This window comes from Mus musculus, chromosome 4 (assembly GCF_000001635.26).
Source record: "Mus musculus strain C57BL/6J chromosome 4, GRCm38.p6 C57BL/6J".
In the NCBI taxonomy this organism is placed as follows: domain Eukaryota; kingdom Metazoa; phylum Chordata; class Mammalia; order Rodentia; family Muridae; genus Mus; species Mus musculus.
The window spans coordinates 6,679,199-6,699,517 of record NC_000070.6 but is presented as its reverse complement, the minus strand read 5'-3'; the positions used below and the strand labels follow the sequence as shown (position 1 = coordinate 6,699,517).

Sequence of the window (20,319 nt, the reverse complement as noted above, 5' to 3'; positions counted from 1 at the left end):
TCTAGATTGACCACCTCCAAGTGACAATCTCTGCATTTGGACCTGTTGTCGATCTCTATAGTAGCTTTTCTTTTTCTTATTTCATCGTGACCTTCTCATACATTCGTATTGGCATAGTGATTAATGTTGTAATTGTGCAGGTCTTTTTTAGGTAGCTATACTGTTGAGCTTCCATGGTTTCAGCATCTATGTCATCTAGAAAGCACTATCCTGAATCAGGTGTCCTGGTCCCCTTCTCTTACAATCTTTCCACCCTCTCTTCAGTGATGTTTCCCGAGCCTTGTGTATAGGGGTTGTATTGCAGATGTAGTGATCAGGGATAGGCACCCCTCCGTGACACTGTCTGCATTTTGACCTGTTGTGGATCTATGTAATAATCTCTTTCCTTATTCAATCATGACATTTTCACACATGCACACTTTTGGCATATTTTCTAAGGGGTCATCTATATCCTTCCTATAAAACAATAAGAAGGGTTTAAGAATCACCAAGCACAATGGGCTTTGAAGGGAATCCAACACATGAAAGAACATCATTCTTACTGTGGGTCATTTACTTTCTCTGCATCCCTGGGAGTGCCTGCACTACATTGCTCATAGTGCTTCACACTGGCCTGTGATAATGGCTAGGTTATGGTGACTTCCCATATCCATAGTGCAGGCTATGGATAGAGAGTAGCATTGCCCAAGCTCGAGGGACATCAAGGCCTTCATGGACACACCGTCCCTGCGTTGCTGAAAGAGGAATCACCCCGGGCTGTTGATGATCAGAGCTTAAGCACAGAGCTGACTTGTGAACCAAGGAGGCACATCAGGGTCACAAGTAAACATCTTTGTGAATCCCCAAGATAGGCTTGGCAAAGGTGGCTTTCTGGTCCAGAAGCACAACTGGTCCTTCCCCTCCACTTGGATTCCCATACTGCCCTGTCCCATCAGTCGCTTCTCTCAGACATGAAGAGCTAGCTTCTTCCCCAGGATGTGATGCCACGGGGCTAGGCTTTGATTCCTCTCAGCTGCAACCCAAGTGCCTGATTTTTAAGGCAATTAAAAGGTTATCAGGTGTGGAAAATTTAGGGCGAGATTATATTAATTTATGATGGAGTCTAAAATATCAAAGAGAAGGTATTTTTATCCACTTCATTAGTGAGGACAATTTATCACCAACTCCTTTTTAAAAGAAAAATCAAAATGTGTTCTGCAGTCTCTTTGAAGACATATTAATATGATTTTCCATGGCTTTTGGAAGGTATTTTAGAATTCTTCCACAGACATTGCTAACAACTAGCTTTGTTTTCTTTGTGGAAATATCTAGGGCCAAGGCTCTGTGACAACACAAAAAGAAGAAACTAAGCATGTGATCAGCAGGAGAGCTGAATTGAATTACTTTGAAAGTGAGATAACTTATGGTGATAACGGTGTCTCCTGCATCTTTCTATCTTTACTTGGATGACCAGTCAGTCAGAGCAGAGCATTTAGGCAAAAGAAAAGGAATAAAATGTCATTATGGCTTGCTTTAGTGTTCATAAAGGAGTGAGTTAGAAACTCTATGTTGTGTATGTTATTTTAAAATAACAATGGAACAATTCTTAGATAAGAGACACAGGAAGAGTTATGAGTGTTGGTTCTCATGGGAGTCCTTGAAAATATTCACACACATCCTGGGAATAGCATCATACTCAGAAACCTGTCTCCTAACACCACTCTTCTTTGTTCCTTCTGCAGAGCTACACTGATCCTGTTGATGTTAAGACATCTCAGCCACCCCAGCTGGTCAACTCAAAGCCGTCAGTATTCCATGGGCCCAGCCAGGCCCACTCAGCTCTGTACCTAAGTTCTCACTATCACCAACAACCAGGAATGACTCCTCAGCTCACCGCCATGCATCCGAGCCTCCCCAGAAACATAGCACCTAAGCCCAATAACCAAATGCCAGTGACTGTCTCCATAGCCAACATGGCTGTGTCCCCACCACCGCCCCTTCAGATCAGCCCACCTCTTCATCAGCATCTCAGCATGCAGCAGCATCAGTCGCTTGCCATGCAGCAGCCCCTTGGGAGTCAGCTCCCCATGCAGGTCCAGACTGCCTTACACTCGCCCACCATGCAGCAAGTAAGTCTCTATCTGGGTTCTGTGCTTGCTGGGGGAGCAGGATGCTGGATAGTGAGCAATGCCCAGAGGGGGTGGTTGGTCTATTGGAAAGGAGAGAGACCTCAGATAGTTGACAGACTTACATCTGGAAAATATAATTTACACGAGGTAAGTTGTCAAAATCAGGCATTGATAGCACTCTCCAATCACTGCTTTTGGTTTATTTCTGGTTTGTTTCTTTAGTGCTAACATGTGCTAAGATGTCATGTGTCTCATAGATCTTGTTGAAACAGAGTCTGTAATTTCTTTCTAATGTTATTAGGAAATGAGGCTTTCTTGACTGAGATGACCCTTGAGTTCAATAATTGGAACAAAATGAAATCAGATTGAATTCCAAATTTAGTAGAGTTCTAGAAACAGTAAGAACCAAACAGTAACCACTGCCTCATTAAAAAATGTATACAAAGAGCCTGGAATGAGTATCTTTCCAACATGTAACAGACCCTGGGTATAATCCCTGGCAGTGCAAATGCAAGTGTGTTGGTGGAGGTGGGGGGGGGGGAGGGGGAGGGGGGTGGTGTCTGTCCTCTGCATAAATCATGAGAAGTTTCTGGGTAATTTTGTTCAGTTTTTATTTGAAATCAAATTTTCCTTTCAGTTTTTTTTTTTTTTTTTTAAGATTTTGATGTTCTTTTCTAATTTGAGAATTAGGAGCATGCTCCACAAACTCAGTGAAACATAAAACTATTCAAATACCCCAAAAGCTCACTTTCTAGAGTGGGCACAGGTAAAAATTACAAATCACAGCAAATTTAACCACTGCCTTTACCATTCAATAATGCTCTTCTCAGAGCTGGGAGAAAGTACATAAGCAGAGTTTCCTGGAGAATGCACATCTAGCTGTTTGTACACAGAATGCATGCTTACCCTAGGAACAGTAGGGGAGGAGAGGCAGCGGACGGACCATGCCTACGCAGTCTAAAATGCATTTTATATGGCTATTATAGACAAGGGTTCTGAAAGCTGACTACAGCAAACCCAGTACTTCTATTTAAATTCTTGGAAACTTTGCAGGGCTGGTGCTAGTCCTGTCCTTGTTTGAGAATGAAGAAAGTGAGGCTTGGAAGGTTAGATTAATAAGCTCGCAAGGTGAGAGCTGAAATTCAAATCCAGATCCAATTAGAACTCAGAAGCAACATACCTAATGCTTAGCGCCTGCCTCAGCCTCCAGCTTTCTTGTAGATTATTAGCAGATTTGGAACAGAAATCCTGTGCCGTCTAAGACTTTAGAATGCTTTTAAATCTTAGTTTCTTCTCAAATCAAACCATTTATGAAAAACAAAGGAATTCATCAACTCACTATCTTCCTTGGTTCCTAAACCAATACATTATTAGCTCACTGTCTTACCTACACATCACAGCCAGTTGGTGAAGCTGATTGACTAGAGGGAAGACTAGGGTGGTAACAATTTCCAAACTCCAGCAGGGTCTCCAAGTGCATTTATGACCAAGAGATGTTCATGGGGTAGAATCTTCATCCTTTGCATCAGACTTTACTCACAAGGAAATGGACACCAGTGAATGTGTTCTTATTTTAGCAAGTCAATGGTAGTCGAGTGATGAGTAAGCAATTTGAGAGCTGTCACTTTCACTAGGATGGGTTGACACCTGCTTGCAGGTGCTGTGCTCCAGGCCATGTGGTGGTCACAATGTGATAGTTCATCTACTTCTTTTTAAGGAAAAAAATACAAAGACACAATTTTGTCCCCCAGACAGAGGGACAGAAATATCCAGAATGGAGACCCTTTCCTAATTTGTTTACTCTTTCCTGTATTAACACCTCGAACAATGAAAAACATCATCATGAATAGTTTTCAACTCTTTCAGAGTTACAAAGGCTACTTGTACAAACTCAAGAGATTAATTCTAACCTACAAAAGTCTTAATATAGGGTGAAATGAATAACTCTTATTGTTTTGAACAAGGTATGTTTTAGTCTATAAGTCAGCTGTGTTACTATATCTCTGTGGAGCTGTGGACTGTGACATCAGACAGAAAATTTGGTAAGGTTGAGTAGATTCAGAAATGCCAGTGTAGGGTTGTTGGGGTCCCATGTCTGCTCCACTACAGAGCATGACCACTCAGGAAGCCAAAGTTGACCGAGCTTACCCAACTCTGTCACTGGGCTTGGGCTGTAGGGAAGCCCTGGGACACCATTCTGGTGATGGGTAAGTGTAGTCTGAGGTGCAGGACATCCGGAGGTAGTTTGGTGGTCCATGGACCTGTGAGGAGGCCAGGGCTGTCTGGTTCTCAGGCTCTTGGATATCTAAGCACCACTGGATGGCGCAGAAGAGTTGAGAATGGAGTGCTTCCCCCCACAACCCCCCTGTGGGCTGGATCTGGCTTAGGGCGGGGGAGGGGTGGGAGGGGAGCTCCCCTGGTCGCACAGGGGAAAGTCCTTGACTTGACAGTGGTAGTCTTGGGCTTGGCTTGAGCTTGGTGGCAGTCCTGGCTGGGAGTGCAGAGAGGCCTTCTGTGAGAGATTAGATGGTGACTCTATAGGCGAAGGCCTTCTCCATTGCTCCCCATGTTGGACCCCATTGGAAAGAGAGAGTCCATGGTTTTAAGACATTTATCCTCATGGCAGAAAGTGGATGTGTGAAGCCATACCCCACTTCTCAGGGTGGGCCTGAGATTAAACACCTTTTGCAGGAATGTCAGGGAAGGAAAGCTTATTGGCTAAGCCTTCCTGGCCTATAAGTACTTCATTAAAATGGAGGTCTGTCTTTAGCCTACATGACTACAGGTCAAGACCTTTACATGTGGAGGGGTTTGGGGTGTTGTCTTTACAGGACTGATGGTCACAAATCTATGGGTTAGCTGTGGCTAGAGACAGGGGCCTGGTGCCTGAGAATAGGAAAAGTGCCTACGCGTCCTTTCAGGGTCTCCAGGGCTCAGAACCTTAGCTCAACCGAGGACCAAGCTACATTTCATGATCTCACATCCTGATACCCTCATACCTGAGGATGTAGTTGTTTCATCTATTCCTGACCAGGTTACTGTCCTGAAACATATGACCACAACACGCCATGGAAAAGACTGTGAAAATCAGTCATGTAGGGGTAGTGCTTGAAGCTCCTCCACATGCAAATGAGGCATCCTTAACATCTCAGACCAAGCCAACAGAAAACATCTACCTTTAGACCCTGACCCACCCCAAAATGTATATAAGATCCTGTCCACAAGGAATAAAAGGTACACGAGAGTTATTTCATTATAGACTGTCTGAGAGTGTCTGTCACATAGAGCTATCACACTTTGAAGAAGAGTGTTTCCTCCCAAAGCTTTCGTAGCTGGAAGCTGCTGGAAACTACTGCTACCATTTCCCACTCAATGGCACCGACCTTGCCTCCTAGACTTTTGTGCTCCGCTGACCCACTGCAGCATAGTGTCTAGCTGTGCCACACTGACTCCAGAGCACCAGTGACTGCAGAGAGACTCAGGCAGCCCTCCTAGTCTGCAGATAGCATCTGGTACATAGACCAGCAACTGACATCCAACGTGGGGCATGAACCCATGACCCTGAGATTAAGAGTCTCATGCTCTACCCATAGTCACTCCAATGACACCACCCCTTTAAAAAAAAAAAAGGAGGAGTTGTGGGCCAAATAGACCCATGTCATCAGACAAAAACTGGGAAAATTGAATCGATTTAGAAACCCCAGTATTCTCATATCTGAGAACAGTGGGCATTTCATCTGTTCCCAACTGATTATGGTCCTGGAGCACATGACTACAGCACCCCACATGAAGATCATGACCATTAGTCAGGTAGCACAGAATTATCCATGCCACAAGGTATCTTAGATGGGCTGACCTCAAAGGTTTAGCCAATAAGCTTCCCTTCTTGGACAGTCTTCCTGCAGAAGGTTTTTAATCTCTGGTCCACCCTGAGTAAGTCTTATGAACCAATTTTCCATGATGAATACTAAATAAACGGTATGAACAAACAACGACCATCTCATCACAACCGCAGTGGGCTGCAAAGGCTGTATATGCCTTTGTTATATACAGCCAGGCCTCCTAAGTCTCCTACAGAATGCCCCTGTGCCCTTTACACTTTCTGACACTAGCCACTAAACAAAGCCAGAGGTCCCCCTTCCCCTGCCCCACGCCCCTGGGTTCCATCATCACTGCCCCATTCCTGACTCCTCACACTTCCCAGCAGCATCTGGGTATCCAGGGGTTAAGGAACACAAACTTCAGCCTCAGTATGCATCATTTCTCGCCTGGGATGGGGTCTCCATCTTAGGATGTGTTCTCCCACCCCTAAGTGGTGCATCCGAGCTTCCCATGAGCCCTCCACCCATGGCTGCGTAGGGTGAAATGCCACCTAAGCATCTCCCTTTCCATCAGCCCAGCAGAGGTCACACACCCCAGTGGTGAGGTAAGTCAAGGAACCACATATTTCAACATGTGTGGGGCTAGAGATCATAGTAAAAGATAATAACAGGACCTCACAATGAAGGAAAATATCTACAAAAATGGCACTGGCTAAAATCACTTTCAATAATGCCTTGACCATGTGAGCTGTTAGTAAAATAACTATGGAATAATAAAGCTCTGAGAAATTAAATGAGTAGTATGTAGTACTCTTTGGAGAAATTGTAGATTTAGCTGTGGACTCTTTAATTCCTTGGAAGTTTAAAAACAGTTGATATGACAAAAATAAGTTGAGTGTGTCATAATATGTGCCAGGTATTGCCCGGACTCTGAAACTTAACTGATCTAGGAGTCCAGGGAAAGGAAGCCTTGCTCGCTGGAGTTGGAACATGGGAAGTGATAACAATCAGGATAAGAAGACAATGGATGGAAATGCTATGGCAATGACTCAGAAAGTCGCCAGTTCATGGAGGAAGGGCAGAGAGCACTCTCATGGCCCTCCTCGAGGGCTCAGGGCTCAGGGATGCAACCTTTAAACCCTGGAAGATTGGAAGGGTGTACAGACATTCCAACAAAGACCAGTAAACAGAAAAACAAATTCTAGGAGATGAAAATCATAGGGAGGGTGTATGAGTCATGGGCATGAGTCTGCAGATTAGAAAGGCTAGAAGCTCTATCAACTGACCATCTGAAGCAAGATGGAAGACTTGGCACCCACTGATGGGGTGTAGCACACTCTCAACAGCGTATCGGGTCCACTGTCCATGACATGAGTGGGATTTTAGCAGTAGATTCAAGTTGGCCTGTGTGATTCATCACCCAATCCATCTTTATCCTGAAGCTATTTGGGTCCTAATATGTTGACAGAATTCCTGTCTAAGCACTGAAAGAGAGACAAAATAAAAATAATGGCTACTGTACTTTTTAAACATAGTCTCACATTTCAGTATTACTTTGGATACTTTATTATCCCTTTGAAAAATGATTTACTCCAACAAAAAAAATTGTTAATGTACCAGGAATAATATTCCATTATTTTCTTGAAGAGTATCTTATTGTACATTGAGTTCATGGACCTACTTTTTGTTGTTGTTTTCTGTCTGTCTCTCAGTGCACTTTTATTGTTGAGTGAGGTCAAGAGAAAAAAATCATTAATATCTGTCAATTTCCTTTATAACCTTAAGAAAAAAATCTTTCTATGATACCACAGACAGATTTTCAATTTCCTTGTGTAATAAACAGCTGCTTTAGGATCTGGGTGTAATTTTAAGGTTTTCTTTCTTTTTTTTAAATCACATTGAGATTGATGAATAAATCAGCTGTAAAGACAAAACATTGATGCCTGTTGAAAATACCTCTCCAGACAGACAGGAAATGAAATTAGTTCGCAGTAGCATGCAGTTCTAAGGATCACTGCTTCATGGTGCTACAGGCTTTTCTCAGACTTGCTGTGTAGCAAAACAAAACAGTGAGGGCTACAGAAATCTAATTAAAGAGCAAATGTCCCTTCTGACATCAAATTAATCTTTATCATGTTTCCTATTTTTAGTTCAATCTGGCACCAGAAAATAAAATTTAAAATTCCAGGCATGCTACAAAACAGTTGGTGATTTTTCTCCTGAGCATTAAAATGCAAAATATTCAGTCTCGTTTAATTAGACTGCTAAGCAAACATGTTTCAAAAAATTTATATCATCATTGTTGTTTCCTATTTACATCCATAATAGACATGTACTCTGCTCAAAGGTTGACCTTAGTATCGTTTTATACAGTGTTCTGAGAAATGTTTCCATTTCTATGTTGAAAGCAAAACAATGTTAAATACCATTACTTCAGTCTATAGCCGTATTTTTCTTGGTCCTTGGTTGTTTGGGAAGAAGTGATTTATTTAAATGTTGATTTTGAAAGTAGCATAATTTTCCATGTTGGAACTTTGTATATAACACATAATTTTGTTTTAAATTATTATTTTTTTTAAAAAAATGTTTTCCTGCTATTCTGACTCAACCTGTAGAACTATTTTCAGTTTGTATTATATTTTCCTTCACCTTAGTTGGGATATTTGTACTTATTATTTGCTTTGATCCTTGTTTGCTTTTAAGTTAGAGTTTGTCAGTTGTGTCCTAAATAAATAAATAAATAAATAAATAAATAAATAAATAAATAAAATTCCAGCAGAGAACTCCACACTAAAGAGAGAAATAATTCTTGCCATTTACATGGTCGTATTTGCCTTTTTTACTGGAGCATCAAATTCTCTTTCTTTATTGAAAACCATGGTTTCTTAAGGCACTGTGGTAGGCTAGGCGCTGAGATTATGTAGTAAGCACTGCAGACAATGATCACAGCCTGTCAATGAGCTCAGTGGTCAAAGAAACCAATACAGGGTCTCTCAGAACTTTCTTCAGCTCTCTACCTACTATCATACTGGACCCTAGTGACAGAAACTGAGAAGGTGAGCAGCAGGTCAGGACCAGGGGAAATGAAGATCTTTCACTGAGGGCATTGAGGCTCCTTTCATGCTGGGAATACCTAGAGAAAGGTTCCGACTGGGCTGGAAAGCCAGTGGACAACTGCCTTCCCTGAGCTACAGGAAGATGCCTGGAGCCTGAGCTACAGGGGCCTCTGTTCAGGACCTCCTCCTCCAAGGCAGTTGTTACTTAGGAAATCTACTGCTGTAAGGGTGTGTTGGGTCAACAACCAGTAATACTAAACTCTTGACTTGTTGGTGACTTTTCACCCTGAATTTTGCCTCTCTCCACAGTTTCAGTGGAATAGACATGGACATGGGTCTATCGGGGTAACATGGGCTTATCAGTGGAATGGTAAATCAGTAGATCTCTAGAAGCCAACCAGAGGGCTAAGGAAGATTGAAGTAGACATAGTTTTCAAATCACTATGTGAGGGACCACCCACACATGAGTAAAAGTCTAAGGAAAAATCTTATTTAAAAATCAACCCTCCCACCATCCTGCTTAGTTTAAGGAATATGTCAGTAATATTTCGCCTTCCAAAGCTACTTGAAACTAAATTGTGCATGGTGCATTTTGAATCTTGATTTCTTGGATGTTAAAAACCATGGCTAGAATCTGCTGCAGAGACAGCCATGAGATTAATTCCGCTTCTTTCTGTGGTCACTTCCAACAAAGCCTGCTTCTGCTGCTCTTGAATTCACCTGATACGCTAAAAATAAATTGTGTATAATGTGTTTTGTTTACCAGATATAGCTATATACTTCAGAGATTCCGTCCTTGAATTTTTAATAGCTTTGCTGGGATTAAAAGTCAACACTTCATCACTAGTGAATTAAAAGAATCTTCCTGAAGTCTGAGTATTGTTTGCCAGCTAAGAGAGTTTTCAATTAAAAATATTTTCTGTCTTTACATGTTTTAGTCCCTATGTTTTCCAATGGCTAGTTGTTTTCTGTCTCTGTATTAGTCCAACAACTGATTTAAAAAAAAAAAACAAAACAGAAACAACTCTTTGGTTGAAATTTTTAGCTGATAAGAGAAATACAAATAAAGAAAAAGCAGCAGATGGTCCCATTGTGACTGAATGAAAAAAAGGGTTTTGAGTAACAATGTGTGAATAGGTGTAGCCTAATAAAACACTCAGCCACCTGCTGCCTGAATCCTTCAGGAAGGCTCGGTCGCTTACTCTGGGGCTTAACCATTAATGTGTGTTAGGTTGATAGAAACCATCAACTGTGAGAAGCTTACGTTCATTCTCCCTTTGCTTACATTGAGTTGGCTTTTCTATATTTTAAATTGTTTCCCAACTCAATGTATCTGCCAAAGGGTGTAATGAAAGGGTTTTGGACACCTGGTTAAGCGAAGGAAAGGTAAGGATAATGAGGTGATGGGTGTTTCTTTTTTACTCTAAGTCAGGGAGCCCCTTCCGCTGGTTCCTACAGAAGTGAGGTGGCCTACCATATTTGCGGGTGTGGATAACTATGTCTCTGCTCTTTGCTTTAAAAGGTACCGCCTTTTCTCAAATGTAGATTTGCTTTTCCTTCAGGGATTTACTCTTCAACCCGACTATCAGACTATTATCAACCCTACATCTACAGCTGCACAAGTTGTCACCCAAGCGATGGAGTACGTGCGTTCTGGGTGCAGAAATCCGCCCCCACAGCCCGTGGACTGGAGTACCGACTACTGCAGTAGTGGGTAAGCGGCCGGCCATCGCCACCTGGTGGTGGAGAGTCTCACAGCATGCGCCTCCGTTCGGGAGTGGGGCCTCATGTCCAGGAAGGCTTCAGAAAAGTAACTTACATACATACATACATACATACATACATACATACATACATACATACATACATACATACATAAAATGTAGAGCCATCATCTTCTAGTCTTTCCAAGAACAAATGCCTCCATGTTTCTCTTTCCTAGGGATTTAGGTCAACTATCTATGCGCTTGAGCTAGCACAAATAATACTAGCCTCACCACCCCAACTCCCTCTGCCACCCCCTCCCACTGTGATTCTGATTTTCTTGTAACCGTGTTTTCTCTCCACACAGGGGCATGCAGAGGGACAAAGCGCTGTATCTCACCTGAAAATCTCGACACCTCTTCTTTCCACTGAGGAGTTCAGGGAAATCTTTTCACCATGGATTGCTTTGCGCACTCAAAGCAGTTCTTCATTTGATTAGAAAATACAAGTTACTAAGCACTTAGGACCATGTGAGCTTGTGGGTCACCCACGCTGGAAGAAATAGTCATGCTTCTTTATTATTTTTTTAATCTTTTATGGACATTGTTCCTCTTCCCAGAAGGAAGTGTGGACCATTCTGATTTCTGTTGGTTTTGCTGTGAAGTGCTGCGGCTCTAGTAACTGCCTTAGCAACGGTAGATGTCTGGGGTAAACGGTCCTGGGTTTTCCATTGGTTTTCATAATGGGTGTTTATATGAAACTACTAAAGACTTTTTAAATGGCTTGATGTAGCAGTCATAGCAAGTTTGTAAATAGCATCTATGTTACACTCTCCTAGAGTATAAAATGTGAATGTTTTTGTAGCTAAATTGTAATTTGAAACTGGCTCACCCCAGTTTGTTGATTTCACAGAGGGATTAAAATTGGCAAACATTCATATTTTTACTTCATTTTTAAAAACAACTTACTAATAGTTCTATATTTTCAAAATACTTGAAAAAATATTCCCAAATGATTTTAATTTAAAAACAATTTGGCTTTGTCTTATTGATCAGACAAAAAAGAAGCTAGTATGGAGGGAAGCGCAAACACATTTATTTTGTATTGCAGAAAAAAAAATCCTTTTTTGTATCACTTTTGTGTAATGATTAGTAAATGTCATCCAAGTCCTGTTATGGATAAAGCTGCCAAATGCTCACTGGCATCTTAGCTGCAGAAACAGGCCGGAACGCGCTAGCTAAGTGCTCCTCTTTATCTATGGCTCTGTGTTACTGTTTCTCCATACTGTGTCTGTATTTAATCGTTTTCTTCTTTTTTTTATGAAACTTGTTGCGCCTATTTATGAAATAATAAATATAGGTGTTTGTAAGTAAATTTGTTAGTATTTGAAAGAGGTTTCATTGATGTTTTAATTTTTGCTGGCAAAAAAAAAAAAAAAAATCCATGCTTGGTGTGAGTACTTATTTAGTTTTTACAGTGACATGAATAAAACCAAATCTGCTTTTCATTTAGTAGCAAACTAGAGGAACGAATCTGTATTTTTGCATATCTTTTGTTGACATAAATGAAAAACAATTCTACTTAGCAATCTTCTTTTCCTGAGCAACACAACAGAAAACTGCTCCTGAGGTGCCACCCTTGCCAGGCCTAAGCAAACACCAGTGCATCCTCTTCCTAAAGAGATAAAAAGAGCTGTTTCTCACTTCTCAGTTCCAAAACAGTTGCCACCCCCCACCCCAACCCCCACCCCCCCAACCCCAACCCCCCCCCCCACACACACACACAAATGCTAAGAACCAAATTCAAGTTGAGTCACCCAGAATCCCAAAAGTCACATGCTTCTCATGGCATGCAGAAAACATTTAAGAATTGACCAAGGGTTCAGGAAGAGATCAAAGGGGATATGGTGTCTAGAATCAATCTAGAAATGAAGGGCTAGTAGTCAGACCAGCTCAAGAAATAGGAAAATCATGGGAAGTGGACGCAGTTGCTAGAAACTGAGCACCCTGCTATCCCCCGTCTCTGCTCTCTTCCTTTTCCACAAATCCTGGGTCACCACTAGCGATGTGCCAGTAGGGCTTTGCATAGCTCTGATAGCAGAAGGAAGGGGTGAGGAAAGGTCCCCTTCCACAGACTTCGGTCACATAAATTCATCTGGCTAGACATGAAGAGAATGGTGGTTTTGTGGAATGTATGAAATAACCTTAGCAATTTAAATACATCATGTAATCCAGTCAAAATTGAAAAGACAAAAGGCTTGCTTGCTTTGGATTGATTTTCAGACACTGTACAACGTTGAATCACTCGGCATGTAATAACTAATAAATAATGCAGATCCGGTGTTATTATTAAAATGACGGGGGTTGAGAGCTCAAACTTTACTGTCTTGATACTGTATAAGAATTCATGTGATTAACTTCCCAGTTTATTGTTTGGCTGTTTAGTATTTTAGAAATATACCAGCACTACTAATTAACCAATGTCTTTTATTATTGCATTATGATAAAGTATAGCTCCCCCTACATTAAGTCTGAACTGAGAACAGCCCTACCACCTAAGACAAGAGGTTTGTTAGATTGATTGCAACTTTTCCCAGCAGGCAAAAAGAAAAAAATGTAAAATATGGAATATATTATCAATTAAGCTCTTACTGCACATGACTCTCTTCTCCTTGGAGATTTCCTCAGACTTGAAAGGACATTCCCAGGGAAATGAGGAATCGCGTGTAAACATCAGGCCAGAAGTGACAGAGCAAAACGGGTATTAACAGCTCTGAATGCTCCAAAAGTTCTTTCCCAGAACCACGTGAGTGTTTCTCACTATCCAAAGAAATTGGCTGTTTTTCATTCTGCCATCTTCAGACACAGATGACTTTATACACTATGATAAACGTATATAACTTATACACTATAATAAACGTATATAACTTATACACTATGATAAACATATATAACTTATACACTATGATAAACATATATAACTTATACACTATAATAAACGTATATAACGTATACACTGATAAACGTATATAACTTATACACTATGATAAACGTATATAACTCATACACTATAATAAACATATATAACTTATACACTATAATAAATGCATATAACTTATTCACTATAATAAACGTATATAACTTATACACCATAATAAACGTATATAACTTATACACCATAATAAACGTATATAACTTATACACCATAATAAACGTATATAACTTATACACCATAATAAACGTATATAACTTATACACCATAATAAACGTATATAACTTATACACTATAATAAACGTATATAACTTATACACCATAATAAACGTATATCACTTATACACTATAATAAACGTAGATCACTTATACACCATAATAAACGTATATCACTTATACACTATAATAAACGTATATCACTTATACACTATAATAAACGTATATAACTTATACACTATGATAAATGTATATAACTTGTTACCCAAAGAAGCAGTGCTCCTGGGCAGAGATCAAAGTCACCCTAAGGATTCAACAATGAGACTGAGCATAAGGTATCATCACTCGTCTATGCAAAAGAGAGTGGTGGCTAAGCAGAGGAAGAACACCCTGTGCGATGGGGAAGACTTGGTTCCATCTCTAACAGAAGAAAAGCCGGTGCTCTGAGTTACATCTACATGCATGTGAGTTGACAATGGGAATAGGTCAGATCTTACTTGCAGGGGGATCCAATTCAGGAACATAGCTAAAGAGGAAGCTGTCTTCTGTGATAATTATTATTTGCTTTCCTGGAGGCAAGAAGCCCCTCTACATGGGACAGAGCTGTCCACACAACACCAGGATTAACCAGATTCATTGCCCAGAAATGTTTAAAACTTCAGAATGCAACACTTAGGATTAGTGCCACCATCTATCTCTTTCCATGCTGAAGAGTTTTCCCACTCACTTAAAAAGTCATTAGCTCGACCCATGTGACCGAGACAGTTCTCACCCTTTTTATCAGCAAAAGAAGCCATTTCTGTGGTCCACCAGAAGATGGATGTAGGAACTAGAGACAGCCACACTTTTAGCTGTAGCTTTAAATATAATGTCTAAGGCCGTTGGAAGTACTTTATAAGGCACTAAGGAAAAAAAAAAAAAACACTCAAAAAGTAACTGACAGATGGTTTACACATTACTCCACTTAGACGCTCCAGCCTGGTAAGGACTATAGTAAACTGGCAGATCGCAGTGTCTTTGTTAGAGGGAAGTTGCAGTCTACTAAAACTTGAAAACCTATAACAGATAGTTGTTTTCACAATAATATTTGTAGAATTGGCAGGGACTACATTCTTATTCTACTGTTAATCCTCCTTTAAAGCAAGTATAGAAGAACAGGAAACTCCCCAACTGTGTTGCTGATAGTTGGACAATGAATAACAGTGACAAAGCATGACACAAAAGTAGGGTAAGTTTGGCCCCTAAGTATGTAAATGTAAGTCAGTCCTGGCCAAAATCTCTCCCCCTTCTCCTCTCCCATCCCTCCCCTTCCCCTCCGGCTCCGTGAAATTGAGTGATTTTCATATCCCTAACTGGAATACTATAGCACAGTAGGTTCACATTTAATATTATAAAAAACAAGAAAACATCACACATTATTCTCCACATAAATTGTACTGTGTTTCCTTTCAAATATAAAAATGAATTAAATATTTGCTTAAAGGGAAGCACTATAAAGAGAAAAAGATGGAAATACAACACCATGATACTTAAGACTACAAAGGTTTGAAAGAACAGGGCATGGTGGCACATACCCTTAACCCCAGCAGCATTCGGCAGGCTGAAGCAGAAGAATCAGATCTAGTTCAATCCAGCCTGAGGCAGGAGGATCAGTTCTAGTTCAAAGTCAGCTGAGTCTATATATCAAGTTCCGGTCAGCCAGGACTAGAGTAAAACTTCTCGAAATAGAGAAAGAAAGAAAGAAAGAAAGAGAGAGAGAGAGAGAGAGAGAGAGAGAGAGAGAGAGAGAAAGAAAGAAAGAAAGAAAGAAAGAGAAACGGGTGAGGGGAGGACAATTCACAGGAAGGAGGGAGGAAAGGAAGGAGGAAGGAAGGAAGAGAGGGAAGAAGGAAGGAAGGAAGGAAGGAAGGGAGGAAGGGAGGGAAAGACAAAAAGAGAGAGAGAAAAAGAAAGAATGAAAGACAGACAGAAAGAAAGAAAGGAAGGAAGAAAGAGAAAGAGAGAAAGAAAGGAGAGGGGGAGACAGGAGAGAAAGAGAAAGAAAGAAAGAAAGAAAGAAAGAAAGAAAGAAAGAAAGAAAGAAAGAAGAAAGAGAGAGAAAGAAAGAAAGAAAGAAAGAAAGAAAGAAAGAAAGAAGGAAGGAAGGAAGGAAGGAAGGAAGGAAAGAAAGAAAGAAAGAAAGAAAGAAAGAAAGAAAGAAAGAAAGAAAGAGAAAGGGAGGGAGGGAGGGAGGGAGGGAACGAAGGAAGAAAAAAATGAAAACTTTTTTTTTTCTAGTCGTGACAAGCAGAAGATATAATATACCCTCAGCACATGAAGACTATGCAAGCAGGAGCAGGTGCTAGACACGTAGGAGTGCTGGGAACGAGAGAGAACTCTCAGGAGACAAATGTATGGATGCTAAATTCAAACAGTGATGAAGGAACAGGATACAGTGGGTAGACTTGGTACAGGAAGAAAAGGATTCATTTTCTGGATCCCACCTAAATGACACCGGGGGAGGAAGAAATAATAGTGTTTTTAAAATATAGTCAAAGGCCATTTTCATGCTTTCATATGGCACCATTTCTCTGTGTGAACAAATAGATCTCCAGGTACAGGGGGAAGAGGGAGGAGAGGGAGTTTGGGACTCCAAAAGAAGAAAGATCTTTAGTACCAAGTTAGAGGAAATGGCATCTAGTGTGTGCACAGAGTGTCAGCTTCACCTTATACTTAACCAACCCTTTGTTTCCAGCCTCAGAGTATATCTTAAGTGTAGTGAAGCCTTTGTTCTTTGATGGATGCCCAAGAGCAATGATAGGTTCTATTTCAACATCATCGGAGCCTGGGCGAATTACAGAAGCCCATCAGCATGGTTAGTTCACCTTTATCAACAACTTGGTAGTCAAGACTTTCCAAAGTGAAATTTCATTCACACTGATGTGAGGCCAAAAATGGGGGGTGGGGGGGGGGACTAGACAATAACATGGAAAGACAAACCTACAGGGAAAATAAAAACACAATTCTAAACATTCTATGAACAAAACTACAGTTTGGTTTTTTTTTTTTTAAGTCTGGCATGTCCCTGTTTGACAATTGTGTGTTTACAATAAGCCCAAACATAATTGCTGTGATGGGCTGACAGGGAAAAGATTAATTTGGCAAAGATTAGTATTGACTTGCTGTTTATTAAGGCTTTTAAACAGCTGTATCTGGCAGCATTCCTGTAAGTGGCTGTCATCAGTGAAAAGCAGCCTCACACCCCGGTGCCCGCCAGCTGTTACTGCACAGTCTTGCGTGGCTCTGAACATCTCTCTCCAGGCAAAGCGGCAAGAACAACTATTGCCAGATATGCCTTTTCTTTCTCCCATCACACTCTTTCTTTGGTGGGGGTGGGGAGCTGCTCAACAGCTGAAATGTCAGCTCAAGCCTGATGGCTTTGGCTGATCAAGGGGACAGGAAGCCAGTAGGTGGTTTTGGGTGCTACATGAACACAAAGCCCAAATAAGAGTGCTACCCTGTTAGTCACCTCACACAGACAAGAAAACCACAGCCTGCAACTGTTGTTGGCAAAAGGTTTTAAAGACAGAATGCTATCAAAGGTCTGGAGTCATTAGCATTCCAAAAATCACCATGTTATTTCCCCTAGCTTGAAAAAGACCAGCCAAGGGGAAGTGGGATAAAAGTTGGCTACTATGTCAGTCTGCAGAAAAGGCACTGAGGGGTCCCTCTGGGACTCAAAAAAAAAAAAAAAAAAAAAAAAGTGAACAAGCCCCGAGGCAAAACACATCCCTTGCTCTTATTTAGTGGCAAACTACAGGGTGAGACCACTTCACTTGATACCTATAAAAGAAAAGGCAGATAGAGAATTATACTGGGCCAAGACCCAACCATGATCTTCCACAAGCTGTAGAAAGAGCTCCTGCAGTGCTCTAAACACCAGGTCTCAAAGGCCAAGTGCAGTCATGGAAGCCACACCCAGCCTTCCCAGGAAAGCTGGGGTGGGGCTTCATCTTAGCCTATGTGACCTATCAGGGCAAACTCAAGAAGACGTGGTGGACTCTAATATTTTGCTACTGGAACTTCTCAATGCCCTATGGCATGGGGAGGAAGGGCTAAGCTTCCTAGAAGGGCTATAAAGCAGGTGGCAAAACCTTCACTTAATCCCATGTAACTGTATTTTGAAGTTAGTTATTGGTGCAGACAGATCTTGATGTTTAAATAAAGATGAAATCCAGATTGAACCTAAAAAGTAGACAAAGGAACCATACTATGTAGCTCCCAAATGTGTGCCTCTCTCCTTCCCAGACCTTTCTTCATACCGTGACAAGAGTAGATGGGAAAAACAATAGAGCGGCTGAACATACAGGCTCCAGGTGCAGCTGCCTGGCCAGGGTGAGCCCAGCTCTTCATCAAGTGTTCAACCTAGGGAGAACTGCAGAAGTGACTTAATAATCAAGCTATGGAGAAGGAGTGTGGCATCAACCCATGACTATAAGTCACAGGGTATCTTAAGACTCAAAATACCTCTGGACATGTGGATACTTGTGGCCACTTTCTGAGGCAAGAGCCATCTCCAGCAGGTTGCATTGTTGCAAGAGAACTGACCTAGTGATGGGTGAGGCAGAATTGATCTAATGATGGGCGAGGCAGACGTGCATCTGCTCACTGTGCCAAGACTTCCTTGGACCTCATACCAAAGCCACAGTTGATGGCTTCAATCACTGTCTGGCTTTCAGTAGAAGCTAGTGCGCCTATTGCTAGTTTAGCAGAACCCTAACATTCTTGGCTCAATGTGCATGTGCAAGTTGCCCCAGGTTGGCTGTAGCCTGTGCTTTCATCTTGCTCCATCTATCAGACAGCACTGTGCAATTTCCTCAAGCTGAGGGAAGCCTCAGAATTCACTCCAGCACACTAGGATGCTTTTATGATATATTTTTAAGTTTGCCTTTTTTTTTTTGACAAAAATCAAGCTATCCTCTCAGACACCTAAATCTGAGGAGTATTATACAAAAAGAAAAAAAGAATGCCTCTAAATCGAATTGCAATCCCAGATAACATTTAAAAGTATGAGCCTACAAAGTCATTCCAGTTACTGAGTGGACTTTCCAGAGAGTGTATATGTGTGAGAATTTGTATGTGAGAGTATGTGTTTGTGTCTGTATGTGTGTGTGTCTGTCTGTGTGTGTGTCTGTATGTATGTGTGTCTGTATGTGTGTGTATATGTGGTTTGTGTGTGTGTGTGTGTGTGTGAGAGAGAGAGAGAGAGAGAAACAGAGACAGAGACAGAGACAAAGAGACTATGTATGTGTATGAGAAGTTTGTGTGTGTGTGTGTGAGTGTGTATATGTGTGTGTGAGTGAATGTATGTGTGTGATTGCATGTGTGTGAGTATGTGTGTAAGAGTGTATATGTATATGAGTACTTGTGTGTCTGACTCTGTGAGAGTGTATGTATATGAGTGTGTGTGTGAATAAGTGAGAGTGTATGAGTATATATATGAGTGCATGTATATGTACATGAGTGTATGTGAGTGTGTGTATGAAAATGTATGTGTGTGAGAGATTGTGTGTGTATGTGTGTATGAATGTGTGAGAGTGTATGTATGTGAATTCATGTGTGCCTGAATGTGTGTGTGTGTGTGTGTGTGTGTGTGTGTGTGTGTGTGTGTGAATGTAAGCATGTCTTTATGTGTGAGCATATGGGGGCATGCGTGTGTGTTAATATGGAGGCCAGAGGACATCCTCATTTGTCCTTCCTCGCACTGTCTACTTTGTTTTCTTAAACAAATCTTTGGCTGGCCTAAAACCAGCCAAGCAAAGTAGGCTGCCAGGCTAGCTGGCCAGTGAGCCCCATCATCACGGCTGGTATTATAATGGGCATGCCACCACACAGAGACTATTGTTTGTCTTATTTTTTTACTTGGGTTCTAGGGATCCAAAACTCAGAGACTCAGAGACTTGGCTCACGAGACAAGTGCTGCACGGACCGTGCTCTCCACCCAGCCTGAGAGTGGTCATTCCCAACACGTCCTGCTTTCAGGACATGGTTTCAGCAAAGCAAAATAAAGGAGATTTCAACACTAACTCCCTGACTCTCTGCCAACCACATGATTAGTTACTCCCTAGCGTTGTTTCTCCCCTTCTGCTCTTGTCCACCCGCTTCGCTACCTCCTCTGCTTCTTCCCACCCTTCCTCTCCTTTCCTTCATTTCCTGTTTATCTATTTTCCTTGCAGAAGACAGAATCTGCAACGTTTCATAACTTGTCAGTTTCCTGAGAAAATTCTTGTTTTCCTTCTGAGAACATTCACCTTCAAGGCATCCTCAGTTGAAGAGGAGGCAGAGCCAGAGCTCCTGCAGCCCGCTCCTGCCAGTGTCTAGCTTCCCTGTTGATCACTTTGTTAATCCCCAGATAAATGGAGAGCCAGCAGTTTTCTCTCCTCC

The 20,319-nt window shown here is 41.4% G+C and overlaps 1 protein-coding gene across 4 annotated transcripts in view; it reads left to right on the top strand.

The window, feature by feature from the left end:
- Tox (thymocyte selection-associated high mobility group box) overlaps positions 1-13,165 on the top strand; it is a 305,205-nt gene extending 292,040 nt beyond the window's left edge. For 3 of the 4 annotated variants that reach the window (NM_001377078.1, NM_001377079.1, NM_145711.5), the window contains 3 exons: positions 1,722-2,108; positions 10,548-10,699; positions 11,057-13,165. In NM_001377078.1, coding sequence (NP_001364007.1) covers positions 1,722-2,108; positions 10,548-10,699; positions 11,057-11,093 — 576 coding nt within the window. In that variant the 3' untranslated portion in view covers positions 11,094-13,165. The remainder of the gene's footprint in view (positions 1-1,721; positions 2,109-10,547; positions 10,700-11,056) is intronic. The other variant, XM_017320230.1, reaches the window with a different exon arrangement.
- Positions 13,166-20,319: the final 7,154 nt, after the last annotated feature.